The 24,875-nt window shown below is 41.0% G+C and overlaps 1 protein-coding gene across 2 annotated transcripts in view; it reads left to right on the forward strand.

The window, feature by feature from the left end:
* The window catches only part of ARHGAP8 (Rho GTPase activating protein 8), a 111,292-nt gene that overhangs the window by 53,888 nt on the left and 32,529 nt on the right, over positions 1-24,875 (forward strand). For both annotated transcript variants that reach the window (XM_034783836.1, XM_034783847.1), the window contains exons 5-8: positions 1,211-1,342; positions 6,235-6,321; positions 9,817-9,915; positions 10,791-10,901. In XM_034783836.1, coding sequence (XP_034639727.1) covers positions 1,211-1,342; positions 6,235-6,321; positions 9,817-9,915; positions 10,791-10,901 — 429 coding nt within the window. The remainder of the gene's footprint in view (positions 1-1,210; positions 1,343-6,234; positions 6,322-9,816; positions 9,916-10,790; positions 10,902-24,875) is intronic.

Raw genomic sequence — 24,875 nt, forward strand, 5'->3', positions numbered from 1 at the left:
CTTTGGCATGTGGCCCGCCAGGGTAAGCACGCTGGCGGGCCGGGCTGGTTTGTTTACTTGCCGCGTCCGCAGGTTCGGCCGATGGCGGCTCCCACTGTCCGCGGTTCACCGCTCCAGGCCAATAGGGGCTGCAGGAAGCGGCGCGGGCAAATAAACAAACCGGCCCAGTCCACCAGGGGGCTTACCATGGCAAGCTGTGTGCCAAAGGTTGCTGATCCCTGGCATAGGTAATAGTCACAGTGAATTCAGAACTTGCAGACTCCCACCAGCCTAACAAGTGCCACGTGGAACCACATTTTATTAAATGAAAAGTGCCTACATGCAATTAAGAAAAGTGGTTAAGACTATGCCACAGAATAATAAGCAAGAATTGATAATGTAATAACACGGGTAAATTAAAATCTGGTTCAGAGAGAGGTGAGTTGAGATGGTACTACTCAAGTGGCATTGTTGCCTTATTTGAATAATTCAGCTGTGGGGAAAAAAACGCCTTGTCCTATTCTCAATTGTACAACAAAGGGAAAGAAAAGTACCTTAAACTATACCATAAAAGAATCAATACAAAGAAACCTGCTTATAAAAACACGCAATATTATTTCAAGATGGGATTACTTAAGTGCATTTCCTTAAATTATCTTAACACATAGGGATCTGATAATGAAATCCCTACAAAAGAAAGCCAGACTAATTTAAGGAAGAAGGAAGTATCTGATGCCAGCAACAGTAATTAGAGCTGGTTACAATTTTTCAAAACATTTGAAATTGACAAAAAAAAAAATCACAAAATTTCACTTTTCACCATTTATTGACAAGTGTTAATGCCAATATTTATTCAGAAAATAGGAATTCAGAAAGATGAGAACACAAAGCAGGAGAGCCCCACTCAATTATTGTATGGCTTCTTCATTATTTTCAGAAAGCGTGCCCAGGTTTTTCATCATTTGATTGCCTGTCAGCACTGCAATCTTTGTAACTCTTGACTAGACACGTTCTTTTAATGTGAAACATTTTCCCCTTGAACATGAAATCACTGGCATCATGATACATAATGAATGCGTGTATTAATATTGATCATGAACATGAATTTACAAACTTTGGCATGCTGGGCAAAAATAGTGATTTTGGTCCTTTGGACACTTTTCAGTGTATAAATCCATAAAAATACATTAGATATCACTTTTTAATACTAAAATATTGCCTCTCTTCTCAGATACTTGAGGTATACACTCGACCAGTATGTGGAGAATGATTACACCCTTGTCTACTTTCACTATGGCCTGAACAGTCGGAATAAACCCTCTCTGAACTGGCTGCAAAGTGCCTACAAAGAATTTGACAGGAAGTATGTTCTCCAAATATTCTGTGTCTGCCCTTTCTGTGGGTAGGATCTAACTATTGCATCCTGCATAACTTCCAAGAAGGAGGCATATTCTTCATGAAGACCCAACAAGCTAGAGGTCTACCTTTTGGTCTTTCTTTGCTATTGAGATCAAAGAATTAATGTCCATTGCTGTAGATTAGATTAGAAATTTCTACCATGCACCAGATGTCCCATTTTTAAAGGGATTGTCCTGTATTTAAGTCCTCCTGGAAAAGTGTCCCGACTTTTTCTTAAAAATTGGCAAATTGTCCCATATTTTCTGTCTCCCCCTGCCATCAGTAATGGCGGGTCCTGGTGCTGTCCAGATCACTGTTCGCCAGCCACCTTCCCATCAGCGGTGAGTGGGGGGGTCCAGTGGCTGATGATGAAGACGAGTGCAGGGCTGACCGGTCCCTATGCTGGTCTGTCAGCACAGCCCCTGCTGCATGCCGGCTCTCAGCCAGCAGGGCACTGCCCCCATCCCGTTTCTGGCTGGTGCTGGCTGTATGCTGCAGTGGCTGGTGCGGGCCTCCTTGCTGTCCTCTTCCAGCCTTGCCCCTTCATCCCCCTTGCCCCCCAGCCCCGCTATTCCTCCATATCTCTCCTTCCCCCCCCCCCGCCCGTGGGGCATGTCCCGCTCCCAGTGCTGGGCAGAGACCCAGCCCCTGGTCAGAGCGCTCAGCTCACATCAGCCTAGTTAAGACTATGGTTCCTTCCTTCCCCACTGCCTCTGGCTGGGCCAATGCCATGGGAAAGCCCAAGAACTTCTGGCATGGGGCGCTGGCCAGGAAGAGCCAAGCCCTGCTTGTACCAAACCTCCGCACGGTGCTGGCACGGGGAAGCCTCTCCACCCCTCAGCTAAGCTCTGGTGTTGGGGGAGAAGGGATTTCCAGCCTGTTCACGCTCTGAACCTGCAGACTCCACAGCAACCTCCTGGGCAGGGGCTTAGCACCATCTTCACCGCCCCCTTGGTCCTGCCCCAGGGAGCACGGGGCTGCTCTGTCCTCTAGGCCCCCTCCCCTGTTGAGCCACCTCTCGGACTGGGTTCACTGAAGCCCCTGCAGTCAGGTTCCCTGGGCCCTGGTGCACAATGCATCCTTAGGGCTTAATCCCTTTCTGCCAGCACGGGTAGCCAGGGGACAGGAGGTGGTTGGGTTATGTCTATGGCCAGCAGCAGCCTGGAGATGTTAGCTGCCTTTTGACACTGTGCAGGCAGGGAGGGACAAGCTGCTTCCAGCCCTGGGGTGGTGGGTAGGGGAAAAAGAAGAGATGAGTTCTGCAAAGAAACGGGCCAGGTCATACCTTCCCCCCACACCTCCCCTGTGGGTGGAAGCAGCTTCTGTCCCTTCCCTGCCACACACTGCCGACAGGCTGCTGCTAGCCACATTCTAATGTGAACCCTGGCAGAAATCTGGGGGGCATGTGACCCTGCGTTACGCCCACCCCCGCACGTGTTGTCTCGGGAAGATGCGGCACCAGGTACCAGGAGAGGCGGGTCTGTCCCGGGGGCCCAGCCAGGCATGGAGGGCAGAGAGTGCCAGGCAGGGAGGGTTGAGTTGGTTGGTCACCCCCCCCCCGCCCCCCAGTGAGAGAGGTATACAGGACTGTGTGTGTGTCACCTCTCCTCATGTGTGTCTGTGGGGGGTACGGGTGTGTATGTGTCACCCCTCTCCATGTGAACCCTAAAGCCTTAAAGATATGAAGTAAATAATAGAATCCAACTACACAGTATTTCTTTTTAACAGGGACTCACTCAAAGTGATGTTAATTTGAACATTTGTACTGCATAGTTCTGATTGATTGCCATTGAACTTGCTTGAATACAAGTAATTTTACCAGGTGTCCCATATTCAGCATAGGAAAATATGGTCATCCTAACCATGCAGAAATGATTAACAGTGAACATTCTAGGTATTGGAAACATTATCCAGGGTGTAAAAATCCTGCAGACCCATAATAAGGAGGCCCAGCCATTCTGTGGCATATTTAAAAAGATGTTTGCAACACTTCAACATTGGTTATTTGTGATTATCTCACAGTTGTGATATAGCAGCTCATACCTTAAATAGTTCCAGGACTAAACTGGAGGTAGGAAAAATGGAGGCCAGTTTCTGAAATTCTGGCCCAGAATGCATTTCACTACATAGATTTTAAGGTCAGAAGGGACCATGATGATAATCTGTTTTGATCTCCTTCATAACAAAGGCCGTAGTTCCTTTGCTTTATGTTTTACTATGTAGTCCACGATTGCTAGATAAATGGCATTGCAGACCTGGGAGCCAGGACAGAACCTCTGATATGTCTGTTCCAAAAACACAGGCTTCTAGCAGTGGAGCTAAAAGGGAGTAAGGGGCAGCAGTTCATCTTTTACAATCTCTCTGCTCTGGGCAAACAACTAGAGGGCAAAGTGAGAGAAAATAAACACACACGCAAACACCAGCCTTTCCCCCTTACTCCCTCTATCAGAAGTAGCACTATTGTTTTACATTTTTCACACGCCTCTGAGCTTTCTGATTATGGAAGGGATTAGAAACAGATCTACCAAAGTAACCACAAGAAAGACTATTCTGGTGGTACACCTCTACCCCGATATAATATGAATTTGTATATAACGTGGTAAAGCAGTGCTCCGGGGGGGCGGGGCTTCGCACTCCGGCGGATCAAAGCAAGTTTGATATAACGCAGTTTCACCTATAACGCGGTAAGATTTTTTTGGCTCCCGAGGACAGCGTTATATCGAGGTAGAGGTGTATTTGTAACCTGAGCAGAGGGAGAAAAATTACCAGACATCTCATGGCAGATCCTGTTCTCATGAGAGTCACAGCCCAATTTTGCATATTCAAGAGGCTGAGATCAACACCCAATCTATCACCTTTTTGAATTTCATACACTAAAAACTGAAACATTAAATACCCACCACACAAAAAGTAAAATTTTGCCTAGCAGCCATCAAATATGGAGAGCGATGTTGTCATCTGAAACGTCCAACTGCTGTCGTCACATATCACTCTCAGCTCAGTGGCAGACTGAGGGAGTTTTCTGAGAAATCTACCAGCAAAAGCACAGTGAGTGCAAGATAGTCATTGGTTTTGAGACTGGAGAGGGACTTACACATAGTGAACATAATATAACAGTGATCTTTGCTGTGCTGGGGTCCCTTCCTGTAAAGGAATGACCATATGAAATTGTAAGCCTGTCCTGTCACACACTCTCTTTACACAAAGCCATGCCAAATTCACAGTCACCATATGGGGGAGAAGCAACAGAGGGGCTTCTGAAGTGTGCGCATCTTATTCACACAGTGTGGCCTTCATTTCTGCCCAAACCCATTCTCTCCATCCTCCTCACCAGCCAGAAACCTAGAGAACGAAAGGGAACCAGATGAGAGTGGGTAATTGGGCAAAAGCAGGCAACCTTACACCCATTATTTGAATCACAGTTGGAATTCTTAGCACATTGATATTGGGAAGCTCACAGCAATATTCACAGCCCAATATTCATGTTCAATTGTGCTATCTAAAGGAAAAATTAAACGAATACCCTGTGTACTTTTTGCACTAAATTTTGTCCCCTGTACTCCTCTCTCCCCCAGTTGGCGAGTGTAACAAATAAAAATAGTCAACATAGATGGGTTTCAAAGGAAGAATTTCAGATAAGTTATTTACAACACAGGTCAAAGAAGTCTTTGAGGGATGTAATTGTGCTACATAGGTGAAGAAGAAGAATATAAATGTGTAGCTTTTCACAGAATGGGTCCACCTGTTACCTCCAGGTATAAAATAGACTCAAAATATGAACTTCTACTCAATAAAACAACTGCTTTTTATTATTCAAAGTGTTCCCAGGTGCACAGTTCGAAACTTTGTTTGATGCTGGCTTTATAAAAACAATACTGTTTTTTTCCCCCCCACTCAAAACCACTTGGGTGCAATTAAAATAAAAAAGAAGAAACTGCTTTAAGTGCTTGGTTCCTCCTACCCACCTCTAAGTATATAAGCTGTTGTGCAAAGGTGGCTTTAGCAATTCTTGATCAGTGGAATATGTTACTGATGATCCTTTAATGGTCAGCATTCAAGAGGGACCTTCCCTATTGGGGAAAACTTAAAAGAGAAAAGCAGCAATTTATATACAAACCAATGTACTTGGCCTTTCATTTTCTGTATCTCCTTTGATATAAGATCTTATTCCTTCATGCAGCCTAGTTTCCCTTCCTGCTTAGCCCTACTATGATCCTTTATTTATGACATCAGATACATCACTGCAGGATCAATCAGGATTATGGGGGAAAGAGAGATTTTGTTTTAAACACACTGGAGCCGGGACTCAGCTGATTTAAATCTGCATAGTGCCATTGGCTTCGAATGAACGATATCAGTTTACAGTAGCTGGTGATCTTCCCCAAATATCTTCAGTAATTACTAACAAACCAAAGCAAATAGAGCAAAAGAAATAAATGAATGGATGTAGATTTTAATTCTGAAAGAATAAAAATTTTCCCCAGTATGAAACTCAATGGTAGAAAAGAATGGAAAATGAAGTAAAATACTTATTTCTTTCACTGGAACTTTCAAGAAGCTCTTTTTATCATTTAAATGATGTCCTCACTACCACCATTATTAAAGCCACAAAACAACCCAGACATTGCTTAGCAATGTAGTAGTGTAATCTTGGCCTACTTTTTTGCCATCAGGACTGACCAGCTCCTTTTTTCATTTTACATTCAATATCCTCTGAATTAGATTTTTTTTTTTAGTGTACTTGAAAGGAATATATTTAATATTCCAGTAATAAAACCTTTTCATTCAATTGCAGCTACTTTATGCTACAGCATATGATATTAAAAGTCTTCTAACAATTTAATTTTCTTTTCACAGGTATAAGAAAAATCTTAAAGCACTCTATGTTGTACATCCAACCAACTTCATAAAAATTCTGTGGAACATTTTTAAACCTCTCATAAGGTATAGGTGATTTCATTAAAGAGAGTTTCCGATATAAGTTGGGGGGGGCAGTTTGTCTTCTAATATGTATTTTTAAAAATACACTGCTCAAGTAAGATACCAGACAATATTTAAAGTGTGGCTTAATGTAATATATTTTAAGAGGGAATGAGAGTGGTATGTAAAAATAGTTTGGGATTTTTTTCCCTTTTCCATGAAGATGCAGAGGTCTTGATTTAGCAAAGCACTTCAGCATGTGCTTCACTTTAAGGACATGCTTACGTCCATGCTTATTCATCAAAGCACTTAAACGTGCATTGAAGTAACTGTGACTGAAGCACATGGCTAGATTGTAAGCTCTTTGGGGTAGGAGCTGTCTTTGTGTTTGTACAGCTGCTAACAAGATGGGGTCCTGTGATCCCTCATTGAGGCTCCCAGGCACTACCACAATACAAATAATAACTAATAAATTACCTATACCTTTAAGTATGTGCTCACGTGCTTTGATGAATGGAGACGGGATTACTCGTGTGCTTAAAATTAAACATGTATCTAAATGCTTTGATGAATCTAGGACATAGGGAGTAATACAAACACCATGGAAGGACAAAATCACCTTCACAAATATATCCATACAAAACTTTCCCTGAACCTCCAAGCCTTTGCAAATTATTCCTGCCAGAAGCCGGAATCTTTCAAATGCATGGGGGTTGGAGGGGTGGTTAATGGAGCTACAGTGGGCTAACATCAGCGGGTATCCATTTAAGGTAATGGCCTCCTATTTTTTTGGACCGTTATTTGTTCCAAGTACTCACTCCCTTCAGAGTTTGATAGTATGTCTGTAATAAGATGAATATTGTTCTTGGATCAATGGTTTTAAATCCATCTGCCTACTGAAATGTGTGTAATATTAATATAGCATAAGCATTCATATCAGAAAATTTTGACCAGGGTTTGTTTAATATAGTTTCTTCTTCTGCCTCTGTTATGGTTAAATTTTCAGCATAATGCATTATCCTTGCATTGATTTTATTTTTATCATTGTGTATCTCAATATTTGTTCTTGATCTAAATCATTTATTTGAATTTTTGCCATTATAATTTTGTAATATTCTTTTACAATAAAATTTGTGAACAACATTTAAAAAAACAACAACCCTGAAACCAAGAATGAGGTTACAAAAAGTTGAAAGTATCTATACATTCTGTAGATGAAGATTTGGTCTATATAAAATGCAAAAGCTAGAAAGAATATTATCTGCTGCAGATTATTTAAGTGTCAAATACTGTCCCACACTTCTGTTTAAGGAGGATTCCACTGTTCTTAAAGTAACATAAAGTTCAAGGAAAGATATTTAAAATCAAGTGCATCTGCAAGTCTCTGTCTGAGTCCCAGGCTATAGCGCTCTCTCTCTTTATTAATGCTGTATTGCTAGTGGGTTGTATTAAAAATTAAAAATTTAAACCCACGTATATATAACATTAATTTATCAGAATAGTATGCGTTAAAGGAATTTTCTGTACCCTTCAATGTACCTCTGCTTTCAGGTTATTTCAGAGTGATCTTATGTTAACAGTTTATACTTTGATTTAAAAACCAATGTCAAGCCAAAGTTCACTAAAGGAAAGGTGGGGAAATACCAGAATTTGTATTTCATAACTTCTGCTCAGTTATGGCCATAACTCAAGAAAATGTCACTGCTAATGTTTCTCACAAAAATACTGAATGGAATGTAAATGTCGTAACTCAGATATATCTGTTTGCACTTGAGACTTATTTTAAGAGTATAGCATAGATGAACAGAGCATTTGCTATAAGCAAGTGGGTGACTTATTAGGTTAAAGAACAAAAGTAATAAGAAAAAAATGTAGAATAATTGTTTGAATATATTTAAGGAAAAAGTAAATATTTATCTGAAATTTTTTGAGCTACAGTAAAATCTGATTGATCACTTCTAAAGTCCAAGGGAGACTGGAAAAGAGGGCATTTAATAATTCTAAGCATTCCCCCCCCCCCTCCAAAAAAAAAAACATAGCAAGGGGAAAAGGGTGCTGTTCTCCATGGATGAATTAGTAAAAGCCATGAAACTGTAAAAATAGCACAATATGATCTCATTCAGCAATGATGATGCAGCAGTTTTACAGAACAAAAATTCCTGACTGCCTGTGAGTGAACTGCAAATTACCCATTTTGTAAAATTGTATTACTAGAGTGAGTTCTCAAAGACATTCCTTTTTCATTTAATGCAGTCTATATTACAGTTAGCTAATTGCCTTACATAAAATGTTAAAATCATAGACCATATTGGAAAAAGCATGCTGAAAAGCCCAAATGAGATGGTACACATTCAGGCTGAAATCTGTTAATGTTGCAAAACTATTTCCCTGGTAGCAAAATCTAGCACTTCCTTTTAATTAATACCTTCTAAATGACAGTATTAACTTTTTTAATTCATACTTTCTTCCAGTAGAGGGAGCGTGTGTATATATGTTGGATGACTTGGCAATGAGCCAGTTACTGCAAGAGTATTGGTCTCCCAGTTCTCTGTCTGTATAACTTATAGAAAAGAGAAGAGTGTGTTTTATATCACATTTCTGTTGGTTTGCTTTAATTTTTATTACAAGACATATTTTGTTTTACAGAAAAAGAGGCTTATTTCAGAGTGTGTTGTTGTATTTTAAATCATACTTGGAACACCCGAGTCAGTAAATGGGCCTTTACAGACTAAATTTTCAACTTTGACTAGCAATATTTCATGTCACAATTTTGGGAGTCCCATTTTATGACTCCTTAAAGGGGCCTGATTTTTCACAACACATCTTTGAAAATCAAGCCTTTTTAAGGTGTCTACAGCTGAGCATCCAAAAGTTGAGATGCCCAAAATCAATAGTCATTCTTGGAAAATTTAAGCCTTCCATTTATTAGATGATAATATCTACTGTCCTGCTATTTTCTCTTTCAATAGAGAGCAAGATTAAAGTGATACATACATGTTTTTCTGTCAGCAATGTGGCATTCTTTCCAGAAGTTTACATAAAAAGTTTCAGAGTAGCAGCCGTGTTAGTCTGTATCCGCAAAAAGAGGAACAGGAGTACTTGTGGCACCTTAGAGACTAACAAATTTATTAGAGCATAAGCTTTGTTAGTCTCTAAGGTGCCACAAGTACTCCTGTTCCTCTTCTTACATAAAAAGTGTTCAACATTCCTTTTTGAAAAGTTTTCTAGCACCATACGAAAGCTGTTATTCAGCAGTTCTCAAACTAATGTTTTTCATATCTATGCAAATCGCAAAACATTCAGATGAAAGTGAGGTTTTTTTATTCAAATCAGACTCTCAGAAATGCACTGTGTATGTTTGATCATGTGAAAATGAAATACATCTTGTGTCTCCAGCTGCTTCAGTTATAGTTTAATTTTGAGTTTCATTTGCACTTACATTCTGTAATAGAAAACAAACCTTTCATTGATGTTTCTCCTATGCTGATTGTGTCATTTTCCCCCCACTATTTTGTTTAGTCATAAGTTTGGGAAAAAGATCACCTATTTGAACTATTTAAGTGACCTGAGAGAGCATCTCAAATATGACCAGCTTAATATCCCTGAAGATGTTATTCGGTATGTAGCAAGTTAATAACATCTCCTGTGATACATGTTCTGAAATGGAGAGTTGTGTAATATTCTTTGTTTTTTAAATAAGATCTAATCTATTTTCTATAACAATTAAAAGACTAATTTGCTATTTGTCCTTGGCTAGATTTGGCTCTGAAAACTGCATTGTCAGCAAAGACATCCTGTAAAGATGTTGAATGTTTACAAAAGAGAACATTGTATAGTTCTCTTCAGGTTTGGAATATCCTCTTAGCCTCAGATGCAAAGTATTTTCTTAATATAATTGTAGTCGCTGTGTCTTCATTAACAAAACCTTGCCATATATCATTACTGCTTATGAGTAGCGCATACAATTTACTTATTGTATGTGTGCATAATGCTGTTTATTGAGAAGAAAAAAAATCTCACCTATTACTCTTTTGTGTACTGACAGAAAGTGATTTTATGTCACTGCTGAATGAAAATAACTGGAAGCTTTTTATTATGAGTGTTACTGCGGTGTGGGGTTTTTGGATACCTTTGTATAAATATGTAATAACAAAAAGCATAGTACAGCTTTACATTTGTAAAAAGGATTGCATGTGCTTCTGAGCAGCAGCTGTGGTTGAATTTTGCTTTTAAATTATAAGAGTGTTCCTATCTCTTGGACATGTTTATTACTATATTTTATTGATTGAAGCAAAACAGCTCTTTCATGTGTTACTTAATGATTGCATCAATGCTTTCAAAGGTCTCACAAATACTAAAATTAAAAATCACTGGAGGTATTTGTGGTCTTACAGAAGATCAGCATTGTGAGCAATAGGAGTGATCGTGCAATCAATGTGTACTGTAGTTTCACTCTTGATACGTACAAAGTCAATGATTTTTGTTGTTTTCAGACATGATGAAAATCTTCGGGATAAACAGAAGGGGAGATCACCACCTTCAGCTAAGCTTCCTCCACCAAGACCTCCTCTTCCTACCCAGCAATTTGGAGTCAGCCTACAATAGTAAGATTTCTTTGATCATACCTCTGAAATAAACTCTGGAATTTACTGTGTCACTGTGGATTCACATCACACAAAATCTGGAAATTAATTTACCACCATGTTTATTTCCCTCTCTATATATTCTCTGTCTCTCTTTAATAACAGTGAAAGCTGGTAACTGTAAGACCAAACAGTAACGTCTGGTGAATTCATGGCATTGGGTAAGTCTACACTGAAAAAAAAACAAAAAACCCTGCAGCAGCAAGTCTACAGATTTAGGCTGATGGGGCTTGCGCTATGGTGCTAAAAATAGCAGTGTAGATGTTCCCACTTGGGTTGAAGCTCCGGCGCTGAGACTTACCCGCTTCACCAAGTTTCAGAGCCTGAGCTGCAGCCCAAGTCGGAATGTCTACACTGCTCTTTTTAGCACTGAAACATAAGCCCGGGTCTTTAGGCCCCAGCTCTGAGACTTACAGCCATGGGTGGGCTTTTTGCAGTGTAGACATACCCCTAGAGCCCTCGGGAGCTCCATGATATGCCTGCAGTAACTTGTGCAAGCCTAGATATTATGTAACTCCTCAAGTGCTGGTCCCTATGTGTATTCCACTGTGGGGTGTGCATGTGCTCCATGTGCCTGAAACTGGAAGTATCTTGTACGCAGTGTCTGTTGGTCTGTGCTTGCACCCTTGCTCTCCTTAAACTCTGTACTGGTGGTATAGGGGGCGGTGTGGACCAACCGCCTCTCCAGTTCCTTCCTGACACCTGTGATGCTTTCTTGGGGAGTCCAGAACTGTAAGTCACCCTATCACCCTTCTGCCTTAGCAAAATAAGAATTTGTTGGTGCTACGCTGTGCGACAACTCTCTGCAATCCCAGTCTGTTATAGCCTGCCAAACAAACTCCTTAGGACTCTGCCAGTCCTAACTTTGCCTTGTAGGTAAACCCTTGGTGTTCTTCAGCTCCAAAACTGTCCAGAAGCATCTTCTTGCAGCTGTCAGTCCCTGTCACTGGATACCCACAGACATAAAAGTCCGCCATCTCCAGAGAGAGAATACACCCCAGCTTGTTGATACAGCTGAGGATGCACACCACACTTTACTGTAACAGCACTGAAATTAATTTAATAAACCTATTCTTGCTTTATTATAATAAAAAACAGAGATTTGTGATAACTAATCAGAAATAATAGAAACAGAAAATGGCTACAAATAATACATAAGTATAACATACTTCTAAGAGACTACATATAACCTTAGCAGGCTCAAAGCTTTGTCTAAAGCAGTTTTCTCACCTACAGCTACTTCTCAGCATCACCAACCCACATGGTTGGGGATCCAACATTCACAGATGCAAAGAGCCTGACCTCTTTGTGCCCTCAGTGATGGATAAGAAGATGCCTTTTTGCTTCTCCTTCCGTTCCCCAAAGTTAATTATCTTTGCCTGAGTTGCCATGCTGTTTCCTTTGCTTCCTGATAACTGATGTTTACCTCAGCAGCAAATGAACTGCTCATTGTCTCTGGCATTACCATGCTCAATTTACATGAGAGAAATGGGCAGATCAATATTCCTTTGTCTGAGACAAACCTATTTTAAACATATAGTTCCAGCATACATACATGATTCTTTAAACACCATCTGTACACACATCACACAATGATATTAAGAACCACTGTGTCACCAACTTTCATTTGATAATTCACAGCACACTCTTATTAGATAAATACTATGAGAGCAGTGTGTTAGGCCTGATAGGAGTTACAGAACAGTCGGTCCTCTGCCAGTTGGCACTGAAAGGTTCTTAGGTCTCTCCAGGGTAGCTGGTCCCTGTGGATAGACTAAGTCCAGCTCCCCTGTGGATAGACTAAGTCTAGTCCCTCACCAAAGCAGGTGAGCCCAATCCAGCCAATTAAAGAGGGCTGGGCTACAACTGGGCCTATAAAGGGCTGCTAGTAGGCAGCTGGAGGAGGAAGGCCTGAGACAGGCTGCACCCTAGGGAGGGAAAGCCACACTGGAACAGAGCTAGCTTCTGTGGTAGATCCCTGGAGCAAAGGGTTAGGGGTTCAGGGAAGCAGCCCTGGGGATGCTGCTCCAGGAAGGGGGCAGAGTGACTGAGGCGGGGAAGCTGTCAGGAGCTGAAGTGCCAGAGATCCCTGGGAGGGGTGGCCCTGGGGTCAAGGACTAAGTTAAGACTGTTTTCTGTTTGTTTGATAACTGGTGTAAAAGAAATAAGCCTCCTTGACTGAGACTGGGTGTGGCATCTCATGCTTTGGAGCTGGGGAGAAGCTCTGGCCTGGTGACAGGGTCACACCACCGCCTGGCCTAAGATGGAATCTCCAGTGTCCAGAGCCGAGCTTTTTATCTTCAACCTGTAAATATTTCCAAGTTTATTAAAGTTTTTACCGTAGATAGCATTAGTATAGTTTATTCATGATAGTTAACTGTTAGTTAGAATTCCCTCCCCATCCCCCCAGAAATTTACCTTTCCCCTCTGTATGGGATTTAGATTATGCCCAGGTTACTGGAATTTAACAACTGTCTCTCTTGTCCCCTTTTTGGTGAAGGATGACAATCATAGCTGCCTGTATTGCCTCAGAGAAGCTCAGAGTTCTGCTAAGTGCAGTAAGCTTATGCTCCTTTCCCAGCCAAACTCAACAGGCACAAGAACTCCAGCTTCAAAAATAATGTATGGAGCATGCAATGAGACGCCAGTCAGACCCGGGCCAGTGGGACTCCCCTGTTCATTGGCCTCCACTACATTGGAGGAGGAAGAGGATAAATCAGAACTGCCAATGTCAACAGTACCATCAAGATTATCTTCCTCATCTCCTGAGGAGATGGTCCCTCCAGCTTCACTGTTTCCTCTGTATGACCATAGACAATTCCAGGATCTGTTATGGAGAGTGGCAGATGAGCTCCCTGGAAGAGGTTCAGGATAGATGACATAAGCTCCTGCACATTGTACAGCTGACGGGATCCAGTTGAATAGCGCTTCTGGTGAATGAAGCCATACTGGAAACAGCAAGGGCCATATGGCACATGCCACCAACTTGCGCCCCTATCTCCAGGAAGGCAGAAAAAATGATAATTTGACCCAAATAAGGGAGCAGAGTTTCTGATTACCCACCCTACCCTCAACTCTCTGATCATTCAGTAGACATTGAAAGATCGAGGCAGCAACATGCAAGAACTACCTGTGCAAATAAAGAGGCCAACCATTTGGAACTCCTAAGAAGGAAGGTAGTTACATCAACCAGCCTCCAATTTAAAATATCAAACTACCAGGCGCTGCTGGCCAACTATGATTTTTATGAACTATTCAAAGTTCCTAGACTTTGAAGAGAAACTATATCCCTCAGAAGCACATGGCTCAATTTCAAGTCCTTATTGATGAGGGCAAGTTGGTGGCCAGAAGTTCACTACAAGCCATACCTGATGTTGCTGACACAGTGATGCGCTATGAGATTCCCAAGAGAGACTCAAAATATGGTAGAGGATTTGCTCTATGATGAAAGTAAACTCTTAAGCAAAAAGATAAGTCTGTGCATTTGTTAAAAGACTCTCTCAGGCAAACCTCCATTCTCTGGGTACATATAAACACCAGCCCAGAAGAGGAAACACCACAAGTAGCTGTATAAGCCCATGCTCTTGCCACAGCCCTTCTACCACCAATGAATTTACAGGTTGCCTCATAAAGAACAGGGACTGCAAAAACTAGGTACACGGCTGCATCAACCCAACTTCTCCCCCACCCCCCAACCAAAAGGTACTTTTAATGAGGTGCTTGGGAACTGCAAATCCATGCTGATGCCCTCTCTACCCAATTCTAATGTCCACTTTGGCAGCTGTCTAGCACACTTTCCCCACAACTGGAGGGAGATAACAGACAAATGAGTGCTATCATCCATTCAGGCTATACCAGCAAGTTCCTCACCCCTTCAAAAAAAAAAAAAAAAAAAAAAACTTTCCTGTCTTCCTTCAGGGATCACTCTCATGAAGTGATCTGCCTTGAGGAGCTAGAATCTCTCCTCCACCATGGTGCAGTAGAGCAAATACCACCTCAATATCAAGGAAACAAGTTCTATTTGAAGTAGTTCCTGATTCCCAAGAAAAAAAGAGAGGTGGAGACCCATTCTCAACCTGTGACAACTCAGCGTGTTTCTTCACAAGCTGAAATTCCACATAGTCATACTGGCATCTAGAATTCCATCTCTGGACAAAGACACGTGGGTCACATCTCTCGACATGGAAGATGCATACTTTCTTTTGGACATTCACCATTCCCACATACGATTCTTCAGATTTATGGTAGCATCTGAGCACTACCAATGCAGGGTGCTTCCGTTCAATATAGCAACAGCATTCAGGGTCTTTACAGAAGTGTTTTCAATAGTAGCAGCACAGGTCAGATGCAACATCACCACCATCTTCCTGTCTGTAAAGGACTGGCTTCTGACGGTATGTTGTGTCCAGAAGTCCTGGCTTTGACTTCATCACCACTTCATCTCCCAGCATCCTTGGGAATCCAAGCTGACTAACTTAAACTATAGAATTCATAGGTAGGTGCAACTCTGGCCTCGGTCAGGGCAAGGGCTTACTTCCCTGTGGTCAGATTTCACCCCATCAGCAATCTGATAAAATAGATTATGGGCAGTATGTGCCTCATGTTGCTGGGGCACATGGCATCGTATCCTTCGAAGACCCCTTTTGCCAGGCTCCACCTCCATTGCCTGAAAGCTTGGCTCTGAACGGTATGTATTCCAAGCAGACACAGCATGAACACAGTGGTGACTGTGACTTGGGTGGCTTTCCACCCAAGGTGAAAGCCTTGCTAATGTGGCAGAAAAATGTGAGGGTTGGAGTTCTCCCCAGACACTGGAGAAAACAGTAGTTTCAGATGCCTGCCTGATAGGGTCAGGGGGAGCAGCATAGATGTTCACACACCCAAAGGTATTTGCATATATACAGAATGCATATAAATCTTCTGGTGCTAAGAAAAGTCAGAGAAGCCTGAAAAGCGTTTTTACCACTCATATGATCCTGACATGTCCTGATAATATCAGACAACCTAACAACTGTCTTTTATGTAAACAAGCAGGGAGCAGTGAAGGGATATCTAGAACCACATCACCCTGTCAACAATGTACCTACCGGGTGCCCATAATTCACTAGCAGACAGCCTCAGCAGATATTTTGCCACTGATCACAAATGGAAGCTGCACTACACAGTGGTGGATGCTATCTTTGCTCAATGTGCAACCCATACTTGGGAACTGTTCACATCCAAGACAAACAGGAAATGGGATACATTCTGTTCCAGGGGGCTCAGGAACAGGTTTCCAAGCCCAGTATTTTTCTGCTGTCCTGGAATGGCCATGTGAGAGATGCCTTTTCTCCCATCCTGTTAATACCTCCAGTTCTGCAAAAGATCAGGTGAGACAGAGCCCTAATCATCCTAATTGCTCCCAAGTGGCCCAAACAGTACTGGTTTCCAAGCCTTCTACAGATGTCAACCCATCTACCCACTAGCATTCCATCCTTCCCAAATCTATTGACCCAGAAGAATGACAAGCTCAAAAATCCCAACCTGGACTCTCTTCATCTCAATTTGGTATTTGGGTCGATATCAGATGTAGAGCACCTGAGCTCAGAAGCAATTGAAGCTGTTCTTAGTAATAGCAGAAGGGATAACACTTCTTGGTGGAATCTAGCCAAGTGGAAATGTTTCTTGATCTGGCCCAGCAAAACCCATGTTTCCAGAGATGGCAGGTATTCCAGCTATTTTGAATTATCTCCTGGCTTTCAAGATGATAGTCTCTCTCTCTCTCTCTGAGCTCGCTTCAAGTCCATCTAGCAGCAATCAACACATGTCACCCACCAATTGAAGGCTAATCCATCTTCACTTATCAGTTGACAACTTGGTTTCTGAAAGGTGTGATTATTTCCCTCAATCATAGAATCATAGGACTGGAAAGGACCTCAGGAGGTCATCTAGTCCAGTCCCCTGCACTCATGGCAGGACTGAGTATTATCTAGACCATCCCTGACAGGTGTTTGTCTAACCTTCTCTTTAAAATATCCAATGATGGAGATTCCACAACCTTCCTAGGCAATTTAACGAACCCATTCATGTCTGAATTCAGTTCAGATCACTCAAACTAGTCACGCTCAAGTACACAAGGATATTTATCCCAACTGTTAGCCAAACCCCTATCAAAGAAGTGATTCTTGCAAGTGAAATGGTGCCATATAAAAATTAAAAACAAAACAACAAAGCCTCTACACATTCTAAATGAGAAATAAATGTATCAATTTAAATTGGATTTATGGAGAAAGGTAAACTAATGAGGAGGAATAATGACACTTAATGGGAGCCTTAGCAAATGTAAAACTGAAAATTATCAAATTTGCCTCAGTGTCTTCATGAGTGAACTGCTCTTACTCATTCTGTCTCCTCTTATGATTACTGTAACCTGCATCCACAATCTGTTAGTGATCTCACATTTCTCTTGCAAAGTGGCAGCTTGCAAGTCTTTGTCTCACAAGGCAAGCTTGGTCATTTTCTTAGGAGACAAACAGAGAGGGTAGTTTTACAATCATGTGTAGCAAATAGGAATGCACATCTACTCACAGCAGGGTGACTTTGTGGCTACTGTGCTTGTGAATTATTCCATCACGGGATTGCAGCAGGCAACTGCAGCATTGCACCTTGTATTGGAACTTGGAGGGACAGTGCACTTGGGCCCCTGTTCTGCACTTGATAGCATGTGGACTGCTGCACTCACACGCAGCCACAGTGAAGTACATAGCGCATGGGCGGTCTGCCTGTGCACTATCGTTTGCAAGATCAGAGTCACAAACTGAGCTGGATTTTTAGCAGCAAATTCCAAAGTCTTTACTCAGGCAAAACTCTCATTGAAACTAGCGGTTGGTTTGTCATCCTACAGTAAGGGGGAACATCCTTCCCTCAGTTACAACAGTTACAATCAGATATAACTCTTCAGTGGAGTGTAACTGAGAGCACCTGCTCTATATTTACAGGCATTGGTTATATAATAAGTATGATTGTAGTAGAAGTGTATTTTGTTCCAGTCCAACAGCACTCGTATTGTCAGAAGTATACATGAGGCTAGAGGGTACCGAAGGGAAGCTGCTCATGTTAAAGTTTATATTAAAAAAGTTTATAGGCTGGAGGATGGAGTTTATAAGCTTGAGGTTTGGTAGTTCCAAGATGCTGACTTAACCAGTCAATAGGAATCCTGTATACTGTTTAATAGTTAAGGGATTTTCCTTAGTTCACTGTTGGCTAACTCTGCTCTCATTGTAGATAATGGTAACACTCTCACTGACTTCACTGGAAACTGAATTAGGTCAACGCTGAGAATCCCACCTTAAAAATCATAAATGCAAGGGCCCTGCTTTATAATGTTAACATTTATCTCAGGCTGACATTTCATATTGGTTCTGTCTCCTAGCAATCAGACAGCCCAGAGTTGTAATGAAAACTAGGATATCAAAAAATGACAAGCATTGATTCAGGGTCCCTCACTGTTATCTCAAATGGCTGGTGAAGAAGTATTTTGTTACAGGTGGCAGGGAGAGAGTTGGAGGAGATGTTCACATTGGGTTACTGATGCAGGTCTGAGGCAGTTCTTTTTCTTAGAGGAGTTCATTAGGCCATGCAGAAGTTTTTAACGTCGTAGGCCAAGATTTTCAAAAAAGTCTACAGGAATTAGGCATCTAAATCCCATTGAAAGTTACTTGGGAGTTAACTCTCTTAGGCTTCTTTGAAATCCCAGACATAGTGAATTGGGCTTAATTTACAAGTGAGGCGAAGCTTATCTTATAGCTCTTCATCCTTATGCTGTCCTCAATGGCCCAGAGTCCTGTTTCTGAATATTAAATGGGTACACTCAACCTGTTTAAGCCCCAAAATTTCTCTCTCCTTTAAGGAGAAATGTGATCTTCATGAAGATTCCCTGGGAGGATTGCAGGAGAGAGGGAGAAAAGACAGAGTTTGTATCTGTTGAGATTCAATGATGTGTGGTTATATAAAGATTTTATTGGCATGAGTTAAGGATCACCATATTATTCATGAGGACCACAGGCAGACAAAAGTTATACAGGGCAAATGAGTTCCAATAAAACTTTTATACCATACCACACTCTTAGGTATTTTGTTTATGCCACATATTTTACAAAACTGCTATTTTAGACATTTTTAAAGAGTTTTAAAAATTTTATTGGTGCCACTTTTTGTAGCATTCTATCCTTAACTGCGGGCTGCCTTCATTTTATGTGTCTATCTGCATAGATGGAAAGATTTTTTTTCCCCTCAAAAAAAAAGAAAAAAAAAAAGACTTTACAAATTATACTATTATTTCATCTAAATAACTTCCCTAGAAATCAAGATGTGGACAGTGGAAAGGAAGGAGTTGAGGCTCAACTGAGAGGGGAACTGATGATTGGACTGGGATATTGGATGACTTCGCTTATTTCCTCGCTTCTTACAGTTTGCGTTGGTGCTGCCTAGAAACTTTAAGTCAAACTTGTGCTTTGTGCTCTGTAAGCGGAAAAGAATATGAAGTAAATCTCTGGCCCAAGGAATTTACATTCAGCAGGGCTCCATGAAGGTACAGGGATCTGTCTACATGAGTCATAAATGGGATCAGGGCCTATAGGTGGTAACCATTTTTAAAGGGACATGGTCAATCTATGTATCCCCTCTGCCTTTCACCACCCACAATTTAAAATAACCCCATATAGCATCTCTGAGGATTTATGTATGAGAGGAGGGATGGTCAGTGCACTAGACTGGGACTCAGGAGATATTGCTCAATTCCTGGCTCTAGGGTGACCAGACAGCAAGTATGAAAAATCAGGATGGGGGTAAAGGGGGTAATATGCACCTATATGAGACAAAACCTCAAATATCGGGACTGTCCCTATAAAATTGGGACATCTGGTCACCCTACCTGGCTCTGACATAGATTTCTCATTTTGGCCTTGATTCAGGCAGAGCCCTTAAGCACATGATCAACTTTAATTTACTTCAGTGGGACAGAAGCAGGTGCTGAAATTTAAACACATACTTAAGAGTTCTGCTGAATCAGGGCCTTAATCTCTATTAGCTTCAGTTTCCCATCTGTGAAATGGAGATGATAATATTGAAATTGTAAACTCTTTGGGGCAAGAGCTCTCATCAACTGTCTAGCACAAGGGGGCCCTGAACTTGGTTTGGACCCAGAAACACTACTGTAGTACAAGTAATAAATAGGATTAATAAATACATTTAAAAATCATCCAGAAGTGCTGCATGGGATTTCCTTAGAATTTGGGCCATTGGGGGACTAAAAAGATTGACCATTTCCCTTTAAAAATGGCTACCACGTTTAGGCAGATTGTAAGATCCTTGGAGCAGGGAACTGCTTTGTATTCATTTATGCCTATACAGCACAAAATACTCTGTCACTGTGTGATAAAGAATAGCATATCAATTGAATGTAGGCCAGATTGTTCTGGAACCAAATTCTACCTATTTCTTTAATCTAAAATAACTCTAAAGGTTTCAAATTCTGTTTAAAAAAAAGTTGTCCTTTTGAAAACATAGAATGAATTAAGCAGTGAAGTTGATAATTAACTTCATCATGTAGAAGAGTTGTCCTCTTCCAGAATGTTTTGTCCATGCTTTGTTTTGAACGCTAATTTATTGAGAGGTGAGGCCCCAACTCAAAGTCAATGATACCACTCATATGTTCAAAGTTAAGCATGAGCTTAAGTAACTTGCTGAACTAGGTTCTTTATGCTCAGATGAAGTGGGCACTGAGTATTGTGGGACATAAAGACCTGCTGTTACTCATCACTAAGTTATCATATTCATAAATCCAGGAAATTTCAAATAATATCCATATACAGTACACAAGAATACCTATACAAAACAGGACATATTTTCTGTTCATTCACCAAGCCCACCTCCACAATATAATATAGATAGACACGGATATTGGTTATGCAGAACTATTAGCACTCCCTTGGTTTAAATGGAAAGAGGCAGCATCACTGTTGCTATTCCAAAAGAAACCATCATTAAAGATTTTATTAAAATAAAATGCAAGAAAATAAAAATCAAGGCATCTTCATCTTATATTGATCTGATGAATACAATTGTAATGCATGAATGAGGTTCCAATTTTCAACACTTAATTAAAAAAATCACAACATGTGCCAGGCTGTGGCATTGTCCTTTGGCGTACACCCTGCAAGCTCCTGTAAAACTCCTGTTGCTCCACTCTATTGCCTTTGTAATCAAGGAACCCCACAGCTGAGCTCCAGTGCAGAGCGCAGTGTTGACCTTATTGGCATCATTCTCAATTGTCTCCATTTGGCTTTAAAAATCTTGTTGTGGAAAGGGAGGAAAATTTTTAGTTTATCTAATGATTGCCACGGCTGGGGCAGGAGAAGAGGGGAAATGCAGGAATTGCAACAATCGCACAGCTTCAGCTTGTTTTTAAACACTGAACCATTATCAAATATTTCAGGGTGCTTTCATTTCTGCTGTAATCTTTCCTGTTTGTGTATGCAGTGCGTGTGCGACCAAGGGGAAAGAAAAATTCTAAACTGAATCTCAGCATGTCATAGAGGGGGGAAAATGAAAAGGAGAGAGAGATTATCAACCAAGAATACTTAATGGTGGTTGAGAACAATGTTCAGCACCTTAAGTGAGTTATCACTAGTCCAAAAACTAGAACTGAATCATTCAACATGTAACATGCTGCACTAACTAATAATAGAGTCTACTCCAGAAAATACTTTCCCTGACTAGTGTGTGAGCATGTGCTAGAACTGATCCGTTTAAAACTGGCCTATTGTTATAATATGATGCAGACATATGAAAATATTCTGCTGTATTGCTGCTATTTAAACAGGAAGTATAAGACATCTTTTATTCCAAAATGCCAGTAGTAATTGCTGCTCTTCACATATGCACTGTCAGCCATACAGCACAAATCCTATGACCGTGAAATTGACCATAATGAACCGTGAATTTGGTAGGGCCCTACTTATGCCAGTGTCATGTGGAAAGGTCAGAAGCCTTACTAAAACCAAGATATAGCATGTCTACTGTCCCCTCCTCCCCCCACATCTCTCCATATCCAACCAGTAGGCCAGTAACCCTGTCAAGGAAGGAAATTAGGTTGGTCTGGCATTGTTTGTTCTTGACAAATCCATGTTGGCTATCACTTATTACCCTATTATCCTCTAGGTGTTTACAAACTGATAGTTTAATAATTTGTTCCAGTGTCTTTCCAGGTATTGAAGTTAGGCTGACTGGTCTGTAATTCCCAGGATCCTCTTTGTCTCCACTTTTAAAGATAGGTATTACGTTTGCCTTCTCCAGTGCTGTAGGACCTCACCAGTCCTCCATGAGTTCTGAAAGATCCTCTCTAATGGTTCCAAGATTGCTTCAGCTACTCTCTTAAGTAACTAGGATGAATTTCATCAGACCCTGACAACTTGAATACATCTAACTTGTATACATATTCTTTAACCTGTTCTTTCCTCATTCTGGCTTATGTTCCTTCCACCTTGTGGTTAACATTGTGTTAAGCATCTGATCACAATTAACCTTCTTAGTGAAGACTTAGGACTGGTCTACACTACCGCGGTAAATCAATCTAACTTACGCAACTTCAATTATGTGAATAACTTAACTGAAGTCAACATAGTTAGATCCACTTACCGCGGTGGCTACATTATGCTGTGTCAATGGGATGGTGTCTCCCGTTGACTTCCCTTACGCTTCTCAGGGAGGTGGAGTACACAAATTGATAGGAGAGTACTCTCCCATCGATTTAGCATGTCTTCACCAGACCCGCTAAATCAACACTCGCTGCATCAATTGCAACAGTGCCGATCTACCAGTAAGTGTAGACATGCCCTAAAGCAAAATAGGCATTAAACTCCTCAACCTTCTTTCCGTTATTAGCTCTACTTCCCCTTTAAGAAGTTGACCCACTCTTTTCTTTGTCTTTTTTGCTCCTAAGTTATTTATAGAACCTCTTCTCATTGCCTTTTATGTCCCTTGCTGGGCATAATTCATTTTGTGCCACAGCCTTTCTGATTTTGTTTTTACTTTCTTGTGCTATTCTTTTGTACTCCTCCTTAGCAATTTGTCTGTTTCCACTTTTGGTAGGATTTCTCTTTTGATTTTCAGATTATTAAAGAGCTCCTTATGCAGACATATTGGTCTGTTACTGTTCTTCCTATCTTTCCTTCTCATTGGGATAGCTTGCTGTTGTGCCTTTTAATATTGTCTCTTTGAGAAACAGCCAGCTCTCCTGAACTCCTTTTTCCCTTAGCTTTTGTTCCCATGGGCCTTTACCTACCAGCTCTCAGAGTTTGTTAAATATACCTTAACTAATTTAATTCATTTATTTTTACAAAATAACAAGCAAACCACATAGGTTGTGGGAGAGAAGAAATCATAATATATCTGAAATAAAAAAAGCATCCCCTTCCACATGAGCGATTCCAACTAATCATAGTGCTGGGAGAGTATGGCTTGATGCATGTGTGATCCTGGATGAACATCTTATATTTTCTGTGTATCAGCCACAGTGATTGCAATCTCTCAAAGATCATTAACACATTCACAGACCCTGCATTTCTTTTTCTTGGTGCTGAGAGTTTGATAGTAAACATGATTTTGATTTCAAATAGGAAACACACAACTATGTATGTAAATATATACCATGCTTAAACCTGCGATCTGCCCTTTTTGATTGTTGAGTGCTTTAAAACACTAGTGAAATGTGTGACGGGTTGGATCACAGAAATCCCCTGGGAGCTGCAACCTGATGTGCCAAGACTACCTCTGTTCCTGCTTTCCCTGCCAGCTCAGGACTCCAGCACCCTGTCTTGCTGAGCCAGACACTCCCGTCTGCTCCAGCAAAGACCCAGGATCTGAATTACTTGCCCCAAAGCTGCAGGTTTACCTGAAAACAGCTCACAGAAGTGTGCTTGTTTTTAGCACCCAGATGCTCACCTCCCAATGGGATCTAAACTCAAATAAATCCATTTTACCCTGTATAAAGCTTATGCAGGGTAAACTCATAAATTGTTCGCCCTCTATAACACTGATAGAGAGAGATGCACAGTTGTTTGCTCCCCCAGGTATTAATACATACTCTGAGTTAATTAATAAGTAAAAAGTGATTTTATTAAATACAGAAAGTGGGATTTAAGTGGTTCCAAGTAGTAACAGACAGAACAAAGTAAGTCATCATGCAAAATAAAATAAAATGCGCAAATCTATGTCTAATCAAACTGAATACAGATAATCTCACCCTCAGAGATGCTTCAGTAAGTTTTTTCCTTAGACTGGACACCTTCCAAGCCTGGGCACAATTCTTTCCCCTGGTACAGCTCTTGTTCCAGCTCAGGTGGTAGCTAGGGGATTCTTCATGATGGCTCCTCTCTCCCCTTTGTTCTGTTCCACCCCTTTATATATCTTTTGCATAAGGCGGGAACCCTTTGTCCCTCTGGGTTTCCACTCCCTCTCACTGGAAAAGCATCAGATTAAAGATGGAGTCCAGTTCAGGTGACATGATTATATGTTACTGCAAGACTTCATTACCCACTTGCCAGCACACACACATACAGGAAGACTCACAGGTAAAACACAGCCATCTGCAGACAATGGTCCTGGTTAATGGGAGTCAAGACTTCAAACCACCATTAATGGCCCACACTTTGCATAATTACAATAGGCCCTCAGAGTTATATTTTATATTTCTAGTTTTAGATACAAGAGTGGTACATTTATACTAATAGGATGATCACACTCAGTAAATTATAAGCTTTGTAATGATACCTTACAAGAGACCTTTTGCATGAAGCATATCCCAGTTACATGATATTCACTTATATTTTTATAAAACCATATAGACTGCACAACATCACAGAATGCTCAGCAAATACTGACCATCTTGTTGGTATA

This window comes from Trachemys scripta, chromosome 1, assembly GCF_013100865.1.
Source record: "Trachemys scripta elegans isolate TJP31775 chromosome 1, CAS_Tse_1.0, whole genome shotgun sequence".
Taxonomy (NCBI): Eukaryota; Metazoa; Chordata; order Testudines; family Emydidae; genus Trachemys; species Trachemys scripta.